Below are 23,799 nucleotides of genomic sequence, written 5' to 3' on the forward strand. Positions count from 1 at the left end.
GGTGAGCGGTTCATTGGAAAGGGGGCTCCGTTCCCACACCCTCAATGTTGGGCTCCGTTCCAACACCCTGAATGTTTAACGTAAACTTAAAGCTAACCCAGGCTAATTATACGTTCGCGTTATCGTAATCTTATGAATAGGATTTCTTACCTTTGTGGTGGTAAGCAGAAGGCGCTCGCACACCTCCTTCATATTTGGCTATTATTTCTTTCTTAAATGCAATAGTTGTACGCACTACTTTTCTTTTTTTCACCTGTAGCAACTTTGCTGCTTGCACTGACTTTCTTCTGAGGCATAATAAGGGGCTAAAACACCCGTACGCCGCTCAGCATCGCCCCCTAGCGTACGCACCCACGCATTATTTTCATGATGACTTTGCACCAAATGCAATATTGCACAACCGTTACGATACAACGTTATCACGACAACCCTGTATGTAACATCCCACATGCTGACATTGTTGTGTAAATACCATGTAAATTATAACTATAGCCTTATTCCCCTTGTTTTATAACATTATCTTCTCTGTTCCTTTATCTTCTTGCTCATACCCTCACTATGTGTAAAACTGGAGTGTCATGCCCAATTTCGTTGTCACAATATGTTAGCCCATTTGTAACAATGACAATAAAGGTATATTCTATTCTATTCTATTCTATTACTGGCGTTCGAACTCCGATTTTTGGACCGAACAGCGAAGCAAGAATTTCTCGAAATTTTGGGTCGGACTCCGATTTATTCGAACTGAGAGGCGTTCGAAAACCGAGGTTCCACTGTACTTTGTAATTTGGTATAAACTGGCGCAGGAAACTACGGAATAATCGTAGAATTTGATAGCATTGTTATCAGCATATATTATATTAATGGAGTAACTGTTTTTACAGTTTTTTTTTAAATATGTTCTTACATTCTTTAATCTTGGTTTAGTCTTAATAAGTTCATTTTCAAGTCAAATCACTGCGATTGGCTGGCAACCAGTTCAGGGTGTCCCCTGCCCACTGCCCGATGATTGCTGGGATGGGCTCCAGCACCCCCGCGACCCTACTGAGGATAAGCGGTGCAGCTAATGAGATCATGAGAATATTCAAATCAAGCTTCATTTTTACTCACCCTGAAAACTCAATATACTTGTAGATGGAGCCAGCAATCACCATGGCAACAATGGCGTAGTACCAGGAGCACAAGAACATGAGCGTAAGACACAAACTCATCCCCAGGAAGGACAGTGTCCTGCGAGGGACAAAAGAAGTTAGTTGAGTTTAGAAATACGGAACAGGAACAGATGCTAATTGATGTTTTGGTTGCGTACCAGTGGTAGAACTTAAAGCGGGGCCTCCAGTTGGGGGTCCGAAGTAAAGTCTGGAGGGCGCAGGCCAGGTTCACAAACATGTAGCACATCAGGAAAAACCTGCAGGGGAAAATGAGAATCGTATGCAATATTTGATTATAAGATAAAATGAAACGCATCGTGTCTAAAAAAATGAGCTGCTGTTTTAACTATGTCCACCAGGTGTCGCAAAAGTGTTTACAGACTCAATTCCCAGGCTTTCAAGTACGTTTTTTTTAAACATTTTTTAATACTTGTGTATATTTCAATATTTTTCAGTAGTTTTTTGTAATATTGACAATCATTAATACTTAATCATACATTTCAGTTCTTTTTCATACTTTTCAATCGTTTTTTGTTTATTTTTCCTCTACTTTGCAGTACTATTTAGTACCTTTCCAGACCTTTTTGTATATTTTCGTGCTTCTCAGTACTTAAGAACATTTTTATAGATTTCATTTGATTCACATTTTTATTCAATGGTTTTTCATACTTCTTATACTTTTCAGTACTTTTTCATACTTAATGGTGTTTTTTTAAATATTTTTTTATATTTTTCAGCAACTTTTTATATTTTAATAGTTTTCTGTACTTTTTAAAACATTTTCATTAGTATCAAGTACTTTTCAGTACTTTTGTGCATTATATTGTATTTTTTACCTTTAAATGATTTTCATACTTTACATACCTTTTTAATACATTTTCATACTTTTAATTACTTTTTCATACGTGTTACCTGTCCCTATTTTTTGCACCCTTTTCCCATTCTTTACAGTACTTTTTCTTACTTTTCAGTAGTTTTTTGTTTATTTTTCCTCTACTTTGCAGTACTTTTTAGTACCTTTCCATACGTTTTAGACCCATTTGTATATTTTCAGGCTTCTCAGTACTTTTTCATACTATTTAGTACTTCAATTATTATTAGTAGTAGTACTTATATATGTTTATACTTTTTAGTCCTTTGTCATAAATCAGATCTTTTTAATACTTGTCAGTACTTATTAATACTTATAAACTTTATATACATTTCATTTGATTCACATTTCTATTCAATAGTTTTTCATACTTCTTATACTTTTCAGTACTTTTTCATACTTAATGGTGTTTTATTTAAATATTTTTTTCATATTTTCAGCAACTTTTTACATGTTACACATTTTCTGTACTTTTAAAAATATTTTCATTAGTATTGAGTACTTTTCAGTACTTTTGTGCATTAATTTGTATTTTTTTACTTTTAAATGATTTTCATACTTTACATACCTTTTTAATACGTTTTTGTGCTTTTAATTACTTTTTCACACCTGTCCCTATTTTTTGCACCCTTTTCCCATTCTTTACAGTACTTTTTCATACTTTTCAGTAGTTTTTTGTTTATTTTTCCTCTACTTTGCAGTACTTTTTAGTACCTTTCCATACGTTTTAGACCTTTTTGTATATTTTCATGCTTCTCAGTACTTTTTCATACTATTTAATTCTTAATCATATACTTCAATTATTATTAGTAGTAGTACTTGTATATGTTTATACTTTTTAGTCCTTTGTCATAAATCAGTACTTTTCAATACTTATAAACCTTGAGAACGTTTTTATACAATTATTTAATTCACATTTCTATTCAATAGTTTTTCATACTTCTTATACTTTTTTCTTATTTTTAAGCAACTTTTTATATTTTACTAATTTTATGTACTTTTTAAAATATTTTCATTAGTATTAAGTACTTCTCAGTACTTTTGTGCATTTATTTGTATTTTTTACTTTTGAATGATTTTCATACTTTACATACCTTTTTTAATACGTTTTCGTACTTTTAATTACTTTTTCATACGTGTCCCTATTTTTTGCACCCTTTTCCCATACTTTACAGTACTTTTTTATACTTTTCAGTAGTTTTTTGTTTATTTTTCCTCTACTCTGCAGTACTTTTTAGTACCTTTCCATACGTTTTAGACCTTTTTGTATATTTTCATGCTTCTCAGTACTTTTTCATACTATTTACTTCTTAATCATAGACTTCAATTATTATTAGTAGTAGTACTTGTATATGTTTATACTTTGTAGTCCTTTGTCATAAATCAGTTCTTTTTAATACTTTTCAGTACTTTTCAATACTTATAAACCTTAAGAACATTTTTATACATTTCATTTGATTAACATTTTTATTCAATAGTTTTTTATACTTCTTATACTTTTCTGTACTTTTTCATACTTAACAGTGTTTTTTTAAATATGTGTTCATATTTTTTCAGCAACTTTTTATATTTTACTATTTTTCTGTACTTTTAAAAATATTTTCATTAGTATTTATTATTATTATTTATTATTATTTATCAGTAGTATTCGTTTTCAGTACTTTTGTGCATTTATTTGTATTTTTTACTTTCAAACGATTTTTATACTTAACATACCTTTTTTACATTTTCGTACTTTTAATTACTTTTTCATACCTGTCCCTATTTTTTGCACCCTTTTCCCATACTTTACAGTACTTTACAGTAGTTTTCATACTTTTATGTACCTTTCAGCATTTAATAATAATAATAATAATTTCCTTGTATTGTCATTCTGTGTAACAATGTACACAGAACGAAATGTCGATTGCACCTGACCCGTTGTAGCGAGCCGATGCAGCCGCAGCCAACAGAGGGCGCCGCCGACCACTTTTTAAGTCTTAGGAATGACTCGGCCGGGGCGCGAACCACCGACCTCCCAGTCTCAAAGCGGGCGCCTTACCATCTAGGCTACTTTTCCCCCAGATTTTCAATACCTTTTCATCCTTTATCACAGAGTATTTTGTAGTATGTGGCCCCTGAGCAAAAATAAGTACGATACACTCACATGGACAAGATAGGGGCAACGGAGTCCAGGGAGGCGATGAGGATGCCGCTCTCGCAGATGACTGCTGTTAGCAACAAGGACCATGTGGGCTCCCCGTTTGCCTTCCCGTGTCCAAAAATCTTAAAAGAAAAATTACTACTTTAATGACCAGACTACAAAGTGCACGTGGTTATAAGCTGCACCCAGGAAAGGACAAAACATTTTACATATACAATCCCTCGTTTATCTTGGGCTCATGGTCTAAAAAGAATTTGTGATAGGCGGAATCTTTGAAGTAGAAGAGCTTTCTACTTCTCATCTTAAATGGTAAATGGTCTGCATTTTTAAGTCACTAGAGACAATGTTCCCTGTAATTTTCCTTACGGGTCTGAGCGTTCACACAAAGTCGGTGAGCAACGCTTGAAACAACAGTGAGCAACCATAATCCCAAGTGTGGCAACTAAGTCATTATCAAACGTGTCCAAAACTTGACATTACGTCACATTTTGCTGAGTTTCGCAAAAAAAATACATTCACTTTTGAATGAATTGACCAATGCATTATTGCAAAGGTTGTACAGCCTACAAACGTCATTTATTTTTACAACAATTCTTTCACAAGATTTCCATTTCTTTTTTTTCCTGGTATCTTTTGTCGCATAATACTAACATTTTTGGGGGCTTATTGAGTCGGTTGCACGATACACAACTGTATTTAATCACATTTTTTTAGTGGAAGTACAATGTTGGCAACAAGATCGTCTTGGTATATTTGAATGCCACACAAACTTTTTCTTCTTTTTCCCGTTTTTTTTTCAATATTTTTTAATTCCTTTAAAAAAATCTCATTGTGTTTATTTTTTCCAAGCTGTTAGCTTTTTCTTTTTGTTCTCTATTTACTTTTTTTTCCTTTGTTTCTTTCTTTTCTTTTCCTGGCTTTTTTTCAGAAAATTTCCTTCTTTTTTCTCTCCCATTTGTTTCTTTTTTTCTCAGCTTTTCATTACTTTTTCATTTTGGTATTTTGTTCTTTTTTGTTCTATTCCCCCTTCCTTTAAGTCATTTTGTGCATAATTTTACATAATATTTGGTCATATAGGGATGAAAGAAGCAAAAACAACCTGAAGAGCCGTTTGGGACCCGAAAGAGCCGGTTCCTTTTAGTGAGCCGAGCCGAAAAAGCCGGTTCTCGAAAAACTGACTTTACTAAACTTCGTTCTACTTCGACCTTGACTTCCAAATACCGCATTTAGAACACAACGTCGGGGGAACCCTTGTATTTTTACCTTCATGCACTGTAACTTTGACTTGATTGGCTTCTTAATTAGCAATTTCGAGCCCTGATTTTTGTGAGCTGGCTAGATTTTCTTGTGCGCGGAAAAGCTCCGGGTAGTGCGCAATTGCGCAGACCCGCAGCTTAGAGGGAACATTGACTAGAGACCTCCTAAAGCGATACCATTCACACACCGGTATACCGTTGGACATGCAAGGCAACTACCTGCTTATCAGGGGCATTAGCGGTTTCGTGTCATTGCCCAGGGACACTTTGACCCAGACGAGCCAGGAATTGAACATGTGACCTCTCGGTCCCCAAGATGAGTGCTCTACCTACTGAACTAGCGCCACCCTAAACAGAACTCCTCCCTTCAGTTCCTGTTTCTTTGTGTAGGGGCGGCAGTGGCTCAGGAGGCAGAGCGCTCGTCTTGGGATCAAGAGATCGCAGTTCGAATCCCGGCTCCTCCGTGTTACATGTCGAAGTGTCCTTGGGTAAGACACTGAACCCCTAATACCCCCAATATGCAGGTTAGCGCCTTGCATGGCTGCACGGCCGCTATTGGGAAATGTGGAGCACACTGTAAAGCGCTTTGGGAAGTCTTGACTTGAAAAGCGCTATATAAATGCAGATCAATTCATTTCATGTCTACTTTTCAAGAACTTTAAATTTTGAGGAGGGGATGGAAAGACTGACCCGTAGCGCGGGTACGATTCCATCCTTGGCGATGGCTTGCATAAGGCGCGGCGCCCCTGTCAGGCTCTGAAGTCCGGCACCGCACGTGGAGAAGAAGGAGCCGATCACAATTACCCACGGGGAGGGCCACGCCAAGGTGCCGATGACCAAATTCCCGTGCACCCCTTCTCCGAATCTAATTCGAGGTGGGCGGAGTCAGTTTTCACAGTTGTAATAAGAAGTTCCGTGATTGGGTCAGAGCACTTACTTGTCCCGAAGTACCACGCCGTCAATGCAGGCGCCAAACAGAAAGACGCTGGACATATCTGGGCATGTTACGTAAAGGAATGCAACCTACTTTTTATATCAGGGGTCTCAAACTCTTGGCCCAGGGACCATTTGCAGCCCGCGGGTGATAGTTTGAGGCCGATGGCATAATACACAAGCTTAAGGAGACAGTGTGCGCAGTGGTCAGGAACCTTTTTAACCCAAAGAGCCATAAAAGCAAACAATGTTTTAAAAAGAAATTGAGAGAGCCACATCATATATTTTCAGACAACATTTAAAAAACTGCCAAACGAGCTTTCTAGACAAAAGCTAATTATTCAGCACATTTGATTTCACTGTGCGTCATTTCATGATTTCATCAAATGTATGAAATGATAATAATGCCAAATCCTGTGTCCCAAACCAATGTAAATATGCCATTTACAATTTGTCATCCACCTTGCCCTCATGTTGGTTCCAGATCAGGTGTTGTAAAAGGATAGTGGGATGTTTGGACATGTTGTAAGGGATGGGCAGGGCACCCGTATGATGCAGCAGGGGTAAACCAGTGAAAGCTGTCGGGCCCTGCTGTTGAACAGAAGAGTGTGTTGTGTAACCCTGACCCAAGTGACATGGCTGCTTTGTGTCCCGTTTCATCTGGAGGGACGAAAGCATGACCAGCTTGGGTGCCGAGGTGCCTCACTTGTTCAGGTGTTTGGGCATTTGGGTTGGCCATGGTCCAAACATTTTTGTGTGCGTTTTTTGCTACTTTTTACCTTTTTTATTTTCTTATTTTTGAAAGTGTTTGTCTTGCTGTCGGTCACCCCTCTCGAGGGACATGACCAGGGTAGATAGATAGATAGATAGATAGATAGATAGATAGATAGATAGATAGATAGATAGATAGATAGATAGATAGATAGATAGATAGATAGATAGATGGATAGATAGAACTTAATTTGTGTAAAACGTTTTATATAGATTTTTTTGAGAATGGTGGGCTATTTCTATCAGAGCTTTTCTGATTTGGCCCAACCTCACCCAGACCATAGATGTAGTGGCCCCGAAGTAAATTAAGTTTGAGAACTTTATATAATGGAGGGATTCACCTCAGAAGTGGTCTTTTTTAATCAAAATTATTTGTATAAAATGCAACAACTGTGAGGAGTGTCATTTTTCTACCAAACAACGGCCAATTCACCTGATATGCATGTTTTTGGAACGTTGGAGGAAACCAGAGTGCCCGGAGGAAACCCACGCAAGCATGGGGAGAACATGCAAACTCCACACAGGAAGGTTCATTCTCATGACTTCAGAACTGTGCCACACGTACACATTCAGTACACATTCAGTTGTACTAAATGAAATTGTTACTGAAGATATCACTGATGCTCTGGAATGTATTTTTATACAGAGGTAATCAAATCAACTAAAGCAATTATTTGATGGGCTTTTATTGTGTCAAAGTGCTGTTTCTTCAGTGTTGTTTGCTGAAATCTATTCAGAAATTTAAGTGGTGTACTAGCTTTGTGACATACTGTAAGAAGTGGCTAATACTTGTCAAGAATTTTTACAGTTGGTGGATTTAAATAGAGGCCTCATCAAATGGGCATCATTGGCCTCTTATTTTAGGCCAACTTCCAATTTTAGATGATTTGATAAACAACACATTAGATCACAAGGCCCATCGAGGGATATGTTTTAAAAAAACAATGACTTCCCTTTAGTTAATGTACTTAAGGAACCCAAAGGATTTAGCCCGGGATAAAATTGGAGTGATCAATGGCATTGTAACTAATATCCTTCAGTTCCATTAACTCACATTTGCATTAGCGGCACGACATTGCAATTCCAAAACCTAATCCAATTGACTCAGGTCTTATCGGACGATTACTGGACGGCAAGATGGACGATTCCAATCATCTCGCAGCGTGCGACTGGAGCAGCTGCGTCACTTTTCAACAGCTATTTTTCACGAGTTTTCCATATTAAGAACAGGGTTGGGTAGGGTTACTTTAACTGGATTACTTTCAATTACTTTTGGATTGCTCCAATACCAAATATGCTAATAAAAGACAAAATAAACTAAATATGAATAAAATGATGACTCACAACACGTGGTAAGCTTTCTCTCCTGGCTTTGATCTCTTTAATCTCTGGCAAAACGAACATAAAATGCGACAGAAACAAAATGAAAATAAATCCAAACAGCTTTTTGCCGTTCCATGTATTCCGTTACTCCCCAAGCCTGCACAAAATGTAGTCATTTTATTCATATTTAGTTTATTTTGTCTTTTATTAGCATATTTGGTATTGGAGTAATCTAAAAGTAATTGAAAGTAATCCAGTTAAAGTAACCCTACCCAACCCTGGTCTTCATTCAAAATGGAGAGTGCAATCTATCTATCCATCTATCCATCGATGTGTAACAGAGTTGAAATTTGATTGTTTTGAATGTTTTTTGGAATTCTCACAAAATCTGTGTTTTTGTTGTATTACTGTTAATATTCCGGTACCTCATTCAATTGTTAAGTCATGGGCGTCTTTTTCGTTTGGCACTTTATAGGCTTCAGCGCTTGCCGTAGCTTCAGCTAATTTGCATCGCGCTGAAGGTAAGATGTGCCCAATATCAGTTGGATAAAAAAATGCATATTTTGCTAGATATAGGAGCTGCTTTCACAAATTATTTTTGTATATAAAGATATATAAGTTGTGCTAAATGATGTATATTAAAAAAGCACTATCATAAATTCCGGACTATAAGCCGCTACTTTTTTCCCAAATGTTCAGCCCTGCGGCTTATTCAGTGAAGCGGCCAATTTATGTAATTTTTCTAACGGCCACCAGCGGCACTCGAGTACAAAATGTAAGATTTAGACCGGTGGAATTGTGCACCGAGGTAGACTGCATCTGCATCCTCTTAGTTTACGTTCGATTTGTCCGTATGACAAAGGTTCGTTCCGATTATGAGGAAGACGCCCTTGATGGCGCCAGTTATAAGGAGAAAGCTGAAGACGGTTTAACGTGAATTTTGCAATTGCGGTACGGCTTTTTTTAACAGCTGCGCTTTACGCGTTGCGAGCGTGTTAGGAGTAGCGTGGTGGTACATTTCACAGGCACGGTTTGGGATGAAAGTTATATTATTATTATTAAAGCTTTGAAAACTCTCTCGGTGTACCGTCTTTCTTTGTAAATATGTGTAACCATGTACAATATGTATTTGCAACTGTATATTTTTGTAATGTATTTATTTTAGAAACATATTGTAATATGTTTTCTACGAGCGAATCAAAAAGAAGGGGCGGAGCAAACGCAGGCTGACGGGAAGTGGGGTAAAGCTAAGTTAAATCTCTTTTTTGTTGCAGCGGAAAATAGTGGATATATATTTTTTCCACCCTTAACTTTGGAAATATACATTTTTTTCATTGGATTACTTTCAACGGGACCTGGACTTTAAAGGTTTGCATTAAATTCTAACCACCGGTATCATTTTCCGTTCATGTTGCTGATTGTGGTGGATGGATTGTGTACTATATCTGCAGTTACAATCGCGGCATCTAAAGTCAGGTTTAGGTTAAACTTGTGATGTTGTGGAAAATAGACTCGCATTTGTAGAATAGAGTTGCATACAGTTAGAAATGTAGAAAAACCTGCTTACGTTGCTTACAGTAGTGAGGGAATGTTGACATCATTCGAGAAGATCCTTGACAAGATAGTCGAGTTTACCAAAATGGGCATGAGACCTACAAGGCCTTTCTTCAAGGACTCTCTGAGCAAACTGAGGCAACAACATGTCCTAATAAGGGTACGAACAACATGTCCGTGTTGATTACTGAGGACTAGGGCCGCCTTTTGGGCTGAAGCTATAAAAGCATTGTTATGTTTGGAGTTCTCTGAGTTCTTTTGGGATGACGAAATAAAAGGCTCCCCCTCATGGCTGGTTCCCGATGTACTTAATTCAATCACGAAAGAAGACTTAAAAGATTATCGAACCTACAATTTCTCCTACAGTGACTGTGTTACATGTTTAAATGTTGGCGCATGCGGCTTATAGACAGGTGCGGCTGGTATAAGGACAGAACTGATTATGTCCGCAAAATGTTGTGCGTGCAGCTTATAATCAGGTGCGCTCTATAGTCAGGATTTTATGGTAAATAACAAGTAAAGTAATACGGCTTGAAACGATGGTGCCACATGTTTTGATGCAAGCACGCCACTAAGTGCGGTCTGTTGAGTGATGACACGTTTTTTGTATTTTTAATGTTTTAGATTATTGCAGTCGTGAACAGATGCCCTGACTTTTGTATTGTTTTGTTTACTGAATGCAGGTACGTGGGGAAGTTATGTTCATTGTTATTATTAAAGTTTCACTATTAATGTGCTCGCATGTTGTCTGCTAGCCGTAGCTTCAGCTAATTTGCATCGCGCTGAAGATTATTGCAGTCGTGAACAGATGCCCTGATTTTTGTATTGTTTTGTTTACTGAATGCAGGCATTAAACCGAGTGACTGTCAAACGTTGTGTCGCGCATGATTGAGGGTCATTACATATGCATCCACCATCCGTCTTATCTATACTGTACCTCTCTACCTCTCTATTTTTAAGTGTCTATTAGACACTTTGACACGTTCACTTTTTACGTGATTCCACCATGCAAATAAGAAAATCCGGTCCCATGCAGTTGAACTTGCTCTACTACAGATGACAGCACTGAGAGGATACAGACAAAGGAGGTGGTAGTGATGGCGCAAATGGTTCCCACTGGGATGGACTTCTGAGCATCGCGCAGATCCCCGGAGCGGTTGGACCCGGCCATGATACCTAGAGAGATGTTAGTGAGCGCTAGACTTCAGCGAGCAAGGCAGAAAGTCGAGCTGATGTCGTTTGATCACCTGTCACCGAAGGGAAATAGATTCCGACGAGCAGAGTGAAGAAGCTGGTGATGTCAGCGAGAACATAGCGGTTGGCGTTTGTCAGAGGGTCATCCGGTTCCTCGGTTGAGTTCATGTAGACCCGGGCGACGAGGTCCCCTTTCTCGTAGTATGTCCCAAACAGGTTTTCTGCATCGAAAATTCAAGTTTCAATTCATGCGCTCCAAAATTGCAGGGGTAAGGAAACAGAAATTAGGCCAAAAATGGACCTAGGCAAAATCGATTTTACAGAAAAGCGTAATGTATAAAGATATTGATCAGATTTTGAATTTGATAATGTACTATAATTTAAGAGTGACCTTTAAAAGGACAGTTTGCATTATTTAGCGCCTTCCAGTGTAAAAAAACCTTTATTTAATGCAAAACATATCTATTTAAATAGTAAGCAAAAAAGCATGAACTAGAATTTAAATATATGTTTCTAAATTGATTCAGCAATATGCATTTATTTTACTGAATATGAGCTCTTATTGTGATAAGCTAACTTAGTAAACCATTAAACATTTGTAATATTTCTTAGGGGAAGCACGGCGGCGCAGTGGTTAGCGCTTGTGCGGCACAGTTCATGTCATGGGAACCTCCTGCGTGGGTTCAAATCCAGCTTCAGACTTCCTGTGCGGAGTTTGTATGTTCTCCCCGTGCTTGCGTGGGTTTCCTCCGGGTTCTCCGGTTTCCTCCCATGTTCCAAAAACATGCATTTCAGGTGAATTGGCCGGTCCGAATTGTCCCTAGGTGTGAATGAGCGAATGAGTTGTCTGTCCCCATGTGCCCTGCGATTGGCTGGCAACCAGTTGAGGGTGTCCCCTGCCCACTGCCCGGAGATGGCTGGGATGGGCTCCAGCCCCCCCCCCCGCGACCTTCTGAGGATAAGCGGTACGGCTGATGAGATGAGATGAGATGAGAATATTTCTTAGCACTGATTTTAACGGATTGATTTAACAGACATTTCTCATAATGTTTTTGTATTTTTGGACTATGAAAAAAAAACAACATGACTTTTGGGCTGGTTGCAACCAAACTATTAATTTTGTGGGATGTTTTGCAATTTATTGTTGTGATTTATATCACATAGTCCAAATATTTGGGTTTTGCTTAAAAAAATGGTGGTAATTTGAAGCAAAGTTACTCAGTATACTCGGTTCTTTAGTTTCATATAACCCAACTGTGTTGACAACTGACACAAACAAATGACATATTTTTGGGGGCTTTAAAAATAAAATGATAAAATACCAGTAGTGGTACACAAAGTTTTTTTGTTTTGTTTTGTCCAGTACAACAACCTAATTCGTATTTGTATATATTCGGGCGGTTGAACATAAATGGATCAATGTTTAGTGGGATGTTGGAAAAAGACTTATCTTTTAATGTATTGAATAAAACAATTCACTTTTTATGATGTAATTCATTTTTTGTGATTCAAATATGAAACAATTTTTAGGATTGTGAGCCATTTTAATTTGTGTTAAATAAAATATGACAAAATTATTGTAAAATTATAAGTTGTTAAAGACAGAAAATAAAATTCTTAACATCTTTCAAAACAAGAGCAGGGACATTTTTCAGTTGTGGGCTTCATTGGGTTGAAAAATTAGCAAACGGGCCAGGGGTGGAAACATTTTATTTTTTGTATCTACTTGTCATGTCCTGCACGGTTGTCATAGCGCCCAGCTGGCCCCGCCCCTTGACACCGGCTGAGACGCATTGGACTGATTGGTCTTGGAGTACTTAAGAGCGCTCCTTTGTACTGTGCGTTGCTGGAACGTTTGTTAAACCTGGTGAAACTCCGTGAGACTTCTTTTAAACCCCGTTAAATGCCTAGTTCTGTGAATCTGCCCGTATTTGATCCTGTTTTGTTTTTTGGTATGATCCGTTTGTTTGTTTTTTGACAACTTTTCTTTTGTTTGGATTTCTAATCCACTCCGCGACCATCGATCCCCGGATCGAGTGTGCGCACCCTCCTCATCCTTCCCCCAATAAATTGTAAGTACGTCTACGCGAATGGGTCCTTTTTTCCTGTTTCCCGCTCGGCTTTGTGACACTACTGATGCGTTCTCAGATCTAAAACATCTGCAATACACGAGGGCGAAATATAATGTAGGTCTATATCTTTTGGCATTTTTTGAAATATTTTTGCATTTTTTTACGCATCCCGTTCAACTGTATAATTCATTTACTTTTCACTGTTGTTTTTTATTTTATTTTTTTATAAATCGTGCATCACCTCATGTTTTGAAAAGCTCAGAATGAGAGCAAACTAATAAATGAAGTCCCTTTTTATAGAACTAAATGTGATCATATGCATGGAAAATGCATTACAGCTAGTTCTGATGTTTTCTGGGTCACGTGGCCTGCCGTCAGGGTTCGGTAGGGTTACTTTAACTGGATTAATTTAAATTACTTTTGGATTACTCCAATACCAAATATGCTAATAAAAGACAAAAGAAACTAAATATGAATAAAATTACTAAATTTTGTGCAGGCTTGGGGAGTAACGGAATACATGGAACGGCAAAAATGATGTTGGCAAGCTGTTTGGATTTATTTTCATTTTGTTTCTGTCGCATTTGATGTTCGTTTTGCCGGAGATCAAAGAGATCAAAGCCAGGAGAGGAAGCTTACCACGTGTTGTGAGTCATCATTTTATTTATATTTAGTTTCTTTTGTCTTTTATTAGCATATTTGGCAATGGAGTAATCCAAAAGTAATTGAAAGTAATCCAGTTAAAGTAACCCTACCCAACCCTGCCTGCCGTAATTTTACACAATGACTCAATTTTATTGGGCAGGTGCTTTGTGCAATATTACCCCATTTTTGGGTTGGAACAATAAACCGGATTAAAACTTAGTTCTGGTCTTTTTAGGGTATAATAGTTGTCAGAATCCTTCACTCAGGTTCTCGTTTCTATCTATCTATCCATCACTCTCTTTCCTCTCTCACTCTCTCTTTCTCCTCTCTCATGAGACACTGGTGTTGATTTCCCTCCTATCATGTTTCTCCCTAGTCTCTATTTAAACACTATGTCCTCTAGGGTCTGTGCTAGTTCACTGTGTTTCATGTCACATCCCAAGCACTCTTGTCTAAGGCTTTTGTTAATCCAGTGTATTGAACACTTGCTTGTTCTTTCGGACTATGAGCGCTACCTGACTCATTTTTGGTCCCCCGTCTTCCCTGACTGGGTTTACTGGACCATCTACAGATCACCAGTCTTTTGAATTACGAGTGTTGCCTCGCTACCTGGCTTTCCGCGTAGCGAACTCTGCCTGAAAATAATCCCACTGTTTACTGTTCTAAGGTTCTGCACTTTGGCTAGGAAACCTCAAAATCACCCAAGTTGTGGCCTTGTTTACTATTGATCCAAATCAAGTCAGTTATGAGCATATTATGTTGAGAGAGTGTTTTATGAAAGCGTAAGGCTTCTAGGCAGTGTTCCCTCTAAGCTGCGCGCGTGCGCAATTGCGCACGGCTCGCACATTCTCAGCACACAAGAAAATCTAGTCAGCGCACAAAAATGAGGGCTCAAAATTTCTAATTCAGAAGCGACTTATGTAAAAGTTATAGTGCATGAAGATAAAAATACACGGGTTCCCCAGACGTTGTGTCCTAAATGTGGTATTTGGAAGTCAAGTCGAAGTAGAACAAAGTTGAGTTAAGTTAGCAGAGTTTGTCGAGAACCGGCTTCTTCGGCTCGGCTCACTAAAAGGAACCGGCTCTTTCGGGTCCTAAACGGCTCTTCAGGTGGTTTTTGCTTCTTTAATCCCAACATGTGCAAATATTAAGTAAAATTATGCACAAAATGACTTAAAAAATGGGGGAATAGAACAAAAAAGAAAAAAATACTAAAATGAAAAAGTTGTGAAAAGCTGAGAAAAAAAGAAACACAAGGAAGGGAAAAAAGGCCAAATTTAGAAAAAAGCCAGAAAAAAAGAAAAGAAAGAAATGTAGGAAAAAAGTAAATAGAGAACAAAAAAAAGCTCAGAAAAATTAAACACAATTAATTTAAAAGAATTAAAAAAAAGGTAGAAAAAAACACGGAAAAAAGAAGAAAAAGTTTGTGTTGCATTTAAATCATTTCCAATTATATCAAGTGAATCTTGTTGCCAAAATTGTACTTCCACTAAAAGATGTGATTAAGTACAGTTCTGTATCTTACAACCGACTAATTAAGCCCCCAAAAATGTTAATATTATGCGACGAAATATGTCAGGAAAAAAAAGAAATGGATATCTTGTGAAAGAACAAATGACGTGTGTAGGCCGTACAACCTTTGCAATAGTACATGAGTCAATTCATCCAAAAGAGAAAAATAATTTTGCATTGCCGGAAACTCAGCAAAATGTGACTTGATGTCAAGTTTTGGACATGTTTGATAATGAATTATCTTGCCACACTTGGGATTGCCGTTGCTCACTGTTGTTTCTAGCGTTGCTCACCGACTTTGTGTGAACGCTCAGACCTGTGGAAAATGACAGGGAACATTGCTTCTGGGACTAACCTTTCCAAAGGCCGCTGGTGACGCCAGGGATGCCCTGGATCTGCGTCACGTTGTTGGCAGCAAAGTATTTGTCGCAAGTGGCATTGAGCAGCGACGAGTCACAGAACATTCTCCACAACTGCGTGGTAACCGTCCCGTTGGCCGTCTCCAACGTTTTTGCGCACACGTCGAATGTTTTCCACACAAGAGTGCGGTTACCCAGCAGACAAACGCTGGAGAGGAACAGATCGAGTTTTATTTGGATTTTTTTTAACCGACCTACCCTCTGAGAACGATCAGAACAATAGACTGGACTCACGGAAAGTCAGGCGGCTCGACGCCGGTTTTGATGACGCCGGCGTAGACGGCCAGAATTGAAAGAATGACGCAGGCCAAGAAGACCAAAGCTAGCTTGTTGACGTACTTGACGCCGACAAACACAACAGTGGCCATGGAGGTGAGAAGGATGGTGCCGTAAACTCGCATGTTGTTGAGCAGAGCTGCTTCTGCCTCCGCGCCCTCCAGACCCTCCAGCGGGAAGATGGCCGCCTTGGGCACGATGTAGATCTAAAGAAGTACGCACACAAGTATACAAATTGAATTATTATTTTTCCCAGTAAAAAAGACAAGAGCGTGGTTTAGGCATGGACGGAATCGATTGGTCCCCACCAATATAGAGCAATCATTTACGCATGAAAATAGCCTGGGGTCGAAAAGATGTGAAAGGTATGGAGGAAGTACAGTGGAACCTCGGTTTTCGAACGCCTCTCAGTTCAAACAAATCGGAGTCCGACCAAAAATTTCGAGAAATTCTTGCTTCGCTGTTCGGTTAAAAAATCGGAGTTCGAACGCCGGTAATGCGTGAGTGCGTACGCTAGGGTGCGATGCTGAGCGGCGTATGGGTGTAGATGGCTCTTTTCCTGACCGACTGTTATCGCGTGTGGATGTGCTTCGTATTGTTTTCGCTTTTAATATAGGTGTACCAGAGGTTTTAGCCACTAATTATGCATCCGAAGAAAATAAGTGTAAGCAGCAAAGTTGCTACAGGTGAAAAAATAATTTAAGAGAAAAGAACATCCTTCCAAACAATAATTTTCTTTCCTCCTCCATCCCTCTCCACGCCGTCCACCTGTGCCTTCTGCTGACCACCACAAAAGTAAGAAATCCTATGCATAATTCTTTTCTTTATCCCTTTTTTTATTTTTACACATTCATGTTAGCGTAACCTTTCGTACGGAAGATTACGATAACGCGAACGTACGATTAGCCTGGGTTAGCTTTATGATTCGAGGTAAACATTCAGGGTGTTGGAACTGAGCCCAATTAAAGGTGTTGGAACGGAGCCCCCTTTCCAATGAAGCGCTAGCCACTTGTGGTGCTAAATGACTTGTAAACAACCTGATTTTTTTATTTTTTCACGTTCATGTTAGCGTAATCTTTCGTACGGAAGATTACGATAATGCGAACGTACGATTAGCCTGGGTTAGCCTCATCTTTACGTTAAACATTCAGGGTGTTGGAACGGATTAAAACGATTTACTTTATTTTTAATGGGAAAAATGATTTCGGTATTTGAACAAATCGGTTCTCGAACAGGGTTCTGGAACGGATTATGGTCGAGAACCGAGGTTCCACTGTATATGTAAATTACATATGCATGGACTGTTTTGTGTTCCAATGGCGTTTCCCTGTTGTTTAATATTCCCCTCGAGAGTCGCGTCAAGATTTTATATAATCCTATGTTTGCCACGTGACCCGATACCGAGAGCAGCGCATCGCTCGGAAAACGCGTTTCCTGCATCACCGCGGTCGTCTCCCAAAATAGCAGCATTAGTTTCGCACGAAGATGAAACGTATTCAAATGAGCCATTTTTTTCTTTTCCTTTCTCTCTGAGATGGGCTCTTCTGGATTGTTATTCCACAATGAAAACTGTAAGCCAACGTTGACCCAGAAGACAAAATTAACCTCCAGACGTGATCAAACCTGTAAATTCTTTCAAGAAGTATGGACAAGAAGACAATGTAGGACCGAGGACAGATATACAGACAAACACTCACAGATTGTAGTGTGTTTTCAGTATCGGACTGAAGCGATGAGAGATAAATCAAAGTGCTCTCTCGGTGTCTTGATGTCCCCCGCCACCAAAGCAGTATTTGCATAATTAGCTACAGAAAGACATAGATGAAAGATGTCCCCCTCACGTTTCATCCGCTGATCAAAATTCAGCACTGAGACGGGGTCACGTGACGGCAAAGTTGTCGCCCATATTTAATATGGGGGACCTAGAAAGGGAGCCTTGAGTGGAGTTTAAAATGAGCCGATTGGATGCTTCCTAATAACAACCTATAGATTAGACTTTAATGTCTACAAAATTTTTCCAATACTATGACGTAAAAATGAATGCAATATACTGTTTTTCCCCCTCTATAAGGCGCACTGGATTATTAGGCGCCCCTCATACCTAAGGCACATGGATTTAAAACTTCAGTAAAAGTTGTTGTAGTTATTCATGTATCACTGTTGTGTGTACAACCATTGCACATTTTATGTACCGTAAATTCCGGACTATAAGCCGCTACTTTTCCCCCAAACTTTCAACCATGCGGCTTATTCAGTGATGCGGCCAATTTATGTCATTTTTCTAACGGCCGGCGGCGGCGCTCGAGTACAAAAGGTAAGATTTAGACCGGTGGAATATGTGCGCCGAGGAAGACTGCAAATTCTTAGCTTGTGCACAAATTAAATTAGCGTAGACATATCCTCATCATGCAAATTGCAAAAAGAAAGGCACATGACGCAACTTTCAAGCTAAACGCAATGCTAGCGTGTCTTTGAATAAGGGAGCGTGGGACGACGTCTATATGACAAAGTCTCTTTCCCATACTGACAGAAGACGACTTTGATGACGTCAGTTATAAGGAGGAAGATGAGGACGGTTTACCGTGGTCTCTACATGTACGGTATATTTTTTTAACAGACCCGTACTGTGTCGCGAGCGTGTTGCTAGTAGCGTTTTGCTACCCTTCACAGGCACGGTTTGGGATGAAAGTCATTATTAGTATTATTATTATCAGAGCTTTGAAAACTCTCTCGGTGTAACGTCTTTCTTTGTAAATATGAGTAACCATGTATAATATGTATTTGCAACTGTATATTTTTGTAATGTGTTTATTTTAGAAACGTATTCTGATATGTTTTGCACGAGCAAATGAGAAAGAAGGGGCGGGGCAAAAGCGGGCTGACGGGAAGTGGAGTAAAGGTGAGACGTGTTTGTGGACGCGGCTGACAATAGTGGATATATATTTTTCCCACCCTTACCTTTGGAAATATACACTTTTTTCCTTGGATTACTTTCAACGGGCACCCGGACTCTGCAGGTCTGCATCAAACGTTAAGTACCGGTATCATTTTCCATTCATTGTGCCGGCTGTGATTTTTGGACTGTGTCGGGTATGGGTTAATTTTGTGTTTGTGTTGCATTTTTTCAATGTGGGCGCATGCGGATAATATTCAGGTGCCGCTTGTGTATGTGCAAAATCGGTTTTCCTCCCGAAATGTGGTGGGTGCGGCTCATAATCAGGTGCGCTCTATAGTCCGGAATTTACGGTACTTATGGTATGTATTAGTGCAATGATTAATCAGTGGAAAAATACAATAAAAAACGAATAAAAATAGAAAATATCAAAGTAGTACACATTTTTCATTGCTGTCCACAAAAGAACGTCCACCTCCTGTGAAACACAAGCTAAGCAGGAATAATGACAATCAACAAATAAATTAACCAACATTTATTTGTAAAGCACTTTTCAGGCAAGCATCAAGTGCTGCATAAAAACAAACCATTGTCACAATCCTGCACTCTGGTTCCTGTTTTTCTGTAGGCTCCCTCTTTCTCTCCCTCTCAACCATACCATTTTTTATTAACTCACTTCAATTTAATTTTTTTGTTACGGTCAATTGTATTTCCCTCCTATTACAACTCACCCTCGTCACTATTTAAACACTCTCCTTGGGTCTGTGCTTTTTAGTTGCTTTCCATGTAAAATCCCAAGCACTCTTGTCTGAGGGTCTTGTTATTCCAGTTTACTAACTCCTTGCCTGCCCCTCCGGGTCGCTGGTACCACCTGATGAGTTCTTCGACTGTCACCTTCGCGGTCTGGGTTTGCTGGAACACCGACTCCTTACTTGTATCTTGGTACCACGATATTAGACACCCTAGGTATCAAACCCAGCCCGACAAAAAGCATCACCGTTCGCTGAACTAATTCGTGTTTTTTCACTTTCTTCCACACACACGGAACGCCAAATACATAGACATAAAGGTATAGAACAAAATAAATGATAATTGTTTTTATTTAAAAAGTGAATCTTTTGCTATTGGAAAACCAATATACATTTATGTTTCCATCAATTGAATGAACGCAAAGCCTGTTTGATATATCTTTATGCATCTTACCAAAAGAAGCTCGATCGCACCCAGGATGTACATGGCCCCGGCGTATGTGGTCCCCAGGTAGAAGCAGATCCCCACTGCGCCTCCAAACTCGGGACCCAGCGACCGGGATATCATGTAGTACGACCCTCCAGCTACACAAACACATAAGCACCACACAAATATGTATCCAAGAGAATTGCGCCGTTTGAAATGTCATCTCAATTGCAAATTATTCTTACATGTCTGTGGAAGGTCTCCGATTTTGCACAAACTGAAAGGATTTACCGTAAATTCCGGACTATAAGCCGCTACTTTTTTCCCTAACTTTCAACCCTGCTGCTTATTCAGTGATGCGGCCAATTTATGTCATTTGTCTAACGGCCGCCAGCGGCGCTTGAGTGTTGCTACCATTAACTGCCCTGTCAAAGCTATATTATTATTATTAAAGCTTTGAAAACTCTCTCGGTGTACCGTCTTTCTTTGTAAATATGTGTAACCCATGTACAATATGTATTTGCAATGGTATATTTTTGTAATGTATTTATTTGTATTTATTTTAGACACTTATTCTGATATGTTTTGCACGTGTGAACGAAAAATGAGGGGCGGAACAAACGCGGGGTGCCGAGTTTAAGTGGGGACAGCTAAAGGTGAGGGACGAACAAGGAAAGAAGAGGGGGTAAAAAGTTGGTTAAAGAAAAAGGAGTTGCGTCAGTAAATGTGTTCATCTGATATATTTTTCCCACCCTTACCTTTGGAAATATACACTTTTTTCCTTGGATTACTTTCAACGGGACCCGGACTCTGCAGGTCTGCATCAAACCTTAAGTACCGGTATCATTTTCCGTTCATTTTGCCGGCTGTGATTTTGGGACTGTGGACTTTAATGAAGGACATTTATTTTCAATGGCGGGACTTGAAGTCAGGTTTGGGTTAATTTTGTGTTTGTGTTACATGTTTAAATGTGGGCGCATGCGGCTTATATACAGGTGCGGCTTGTGCATGTACAAAATCGGTTTACCTCTTAAAATGTGGTGGGTGCGGCTTATAATCAGGTGCACTCTATTCATTTAAGTTTCTCTAAAAGCCATCAAGTGAATACAATGTTCTAGAATCTAGATGGACAAAAGCACCAACCAAAGGCGGCCAAAGATGCTTTCTATTGCCAATAAAGTTGGACCATTCGACCCACTAAACTTGCTCTGGAGCCACATGGGCTCTTTCACGCTCTCTGGCGCTTTTTCAAAAATGTTCAATAAAGATTATGTAAAGCTTTGTGGTGTCTTTAAAAGGGCAAACAGAACACATTCTTATGTTTTGTAATAAATGTAAATAGATAGTCTGTGTTTCCTTCTTTCTTAGGCTAAAATAAGGCGATATGTCTTTTGCGACCCCAGATACATTTTTTTGTGTCCCAGTAAGATCAAACATCTAGTTGGATCCGCCCATCTCTGTCTGTCCCTCACCCCCTCATAGAAAGTCTATACAACAAGGACAGTACAAACATCTTCTTTGTTCCTTTATCTCTTTGTTTTCCTTATATCCTCACTGTAAAATGTGGACCTGGAGTGCCACGTCGTCCCATTTCGTTGTCACAATATATCCCATGTTGTAACAATGACAATAAAGGTATATTCTATTCTATTCTATTCTAAATACCTCCTTCAATATTTTGGTTTGCCAAATGGAAATGCAATTTTACGTAAGATAATGGTGTGAAGTAAAGTGGATCATGTCTTTAACGCAGTTGTACAATAAAATGGCAAAATTATTTCTAAAATATAAATTTGACAGTACAAATGGTATTTGTAAAGACAACTTTATAAAGTACAGTACTTTTATTTGTTAAACAAATATTTGAGCCTATAAATTGTGTTTCTTGGTTTTATATGTAAAATACAATAATAGAGTACTTAATAGAAAGATAAATACATGTTTCTACTATGAGTGACCTTTTTGGAACACAACTTCGAAGAAAACAAGGGATTACTGTATACTTAGGACTGGTTCCAGTGCCAGAAAATATGAAAATATTATGTTCCACTTTAGTATCTACTGTAGTTATATTACGGTCAATTTTTTGCTCCCTAGCAACCCAAAAGTTATCAATTTGTAATGAACAGGGCGAGTGAGGAACCTTGGCCAGTAGCCACCCTCTAATGTAAGCTTCCAGGATCAAGAGTCACGCTAAATCTTGCCTTTAAATGGATTCAATAATTACTGATAAAATTGCAGTATCTCTTTAGAAAAATATATAAATATTCCTCCAGCCTGCCTCCAAATTCACTGTTGATGCTGAAGTCTCAGTGAGATCATTTGATCAATTTCCAAGGTTAGTGATGAGAGTGAAACGAAAGCAGGCTGCCATGAAATTAAGTTGCAGGAATTTGCCACCAAGATGAGAGTTGCCAGACTTATAAAATCAGCAAATTGGATTACCGTATTTTCACGACTATAAGGCGCACCTAAAAGCCTTTATATGTTTTCAAAAGCTGACTATGCGCCTTATAATACAGTGCGCCTTATATATGGATCAATATTAAGTCGCAAGGTCTTGCAACTAAGGCAAGCAGCCGCCGACTAGATTTTCCCCCGAAGGCGAAGTCGTCCGCGGTGTATGCTGGGATATATATACCGGCGTTTTATTTCCTAACCAATGTGTCAATCATCATTTTAATCGGTCACTATTGGCTAAAGTTATTCGTAAGTAAAGGAGGCGGATCCTTTTTATCATTTACAGGCTCGCATTGGCTAAAGCGGGGCAAAACAAAGCCTGCGATTGGCCGAAAAAGATGAATGTGAATCACACGTTGGGTTGCACTACGGCATAGAGAAAACATATTTTACTATTCTGTATTTGTAAATATTTTACTCTCCTGGATTTACTACACTTACGGTTGTAAGAAGACCATGGTTACGTATCATTATTGAACGTGATGGCTGCAAGAGAACTTAGGTGAGATATGCGGATTTATATTTTCCCGGTCTCTTGTTTTAGAACGATCTTGATGTTTCTGTGATGAGTCTATTTTTAAACTCAATTCAATTCAAAGTGTTTATTGTCATATGCACAGTAAAGAACCCCGTTTCCCTGCACAATAAAATTCTTACTTTGCTGTCCACACAGTTACCAGCGAAAAATAAAATGGAAACTAAGAAATGTTTGGCATTTCTTGAATCCCAAGACTTTAACCTTCCGAATGATATTTGGAACGATGCATTTGAGTGATTGGTGACATCGTACAGACACTGTTTCCGTACATGTCTGAGACACGTATTTGCTTCTTTGCAAGCTTTTGGAACATTGTTTTCGGAATGTTAAGGGGGGAAGAAACATCCGTCAATAAATTTGACTTGACTTGAGAATTAAAAATTATAAGAAAAATAAAACTTTTTGGATTTTTTTACAAGCCTTGTTAAGAAAGACTATTGCCCAAAGTTGCCTTTAACTTGGAGGTCTTTACTTTTCGTGGTGGGCTGCCGGGTGGGTAATTACGGTTAGGGTTGGGTAGGGTTACTTAAACTGGATTACTTTGAATTACTTTTGGATTACTCCAATACCAAATATGCTAATAGAAGACAAAAGAAACTAAATATGAATAAA

The 23,799-nt window shown here is 38.8% G+C and overlaps 1 protein-coding gene across 3 annotated transcripts in view; it reads right to left on the reverse strand.

Moving 5' to 3' along the window:
• The window catches only part of slc12a5a (solute carrier family 12 member 5a), a 320,066-nt gene that overhangs the window by 22,985 nt on the left and 273,282 nt on the right, over positions 1-23,799 (reverse strand). For all 3 annotated transcript variants that reach the window (XM_088339009.1, XM_088339007.1, XM_088339010.1), the window contains exons 6-15: positions 20,217-20,347; positions 16,079-16,326; positions 15,781-15,992; positions 11,250-11,417; positions 11,080-11,178; positions 6,359-6,416; positions 6,112-6,286; positions 4,169-4,287; positions 1,310-1,408; positions 1,111-1,230 (exon numbers count right to left, since the gene is read on the reverse strand). In XM_088339009.1, the coding sequence (XP_088195135.1) occupies positions 1,111-1,230; positions 1,310-1,408; positions 4,169-4,287; positions 6,112-6,286; positions 6,359-6,416; positions 11,080-11,178; positions 11,250-11,417; positions 15,781-15,992; positions 16,079-16,326; positions 20,217-20,347 (1,429 nt within the window). The remainder of the gene's footprint in view (positions 1-1,110; positions 1,231-1,309; positions 1,409-4,168; positions 4,288-6,111; positions 6,287-6,358; positions 6,417-11,079; positions 11,179-11,249; positions 11,418-15,780; positions 15,993-16,078; positions 16,327-20,216; positions 20,348-23,799) is intronic.

Source organism: Urocampus carinirostris, chromosome 6 (genome assembly GCF_059441175.1).
Source record: "Urocampus carinirostris isolate Australia breed hairy pipefish chromosome 6, RoL_Ucar_1.0, whole genome shotgun sequence".
Taxonomy (NCBI): domain Eukaryota; kingdom Metazoa; phylum Chordata; class Actinopteri; order Syngnathiformes; family Syngnathidae; genus Urocampus; species Urocampus carinirostris.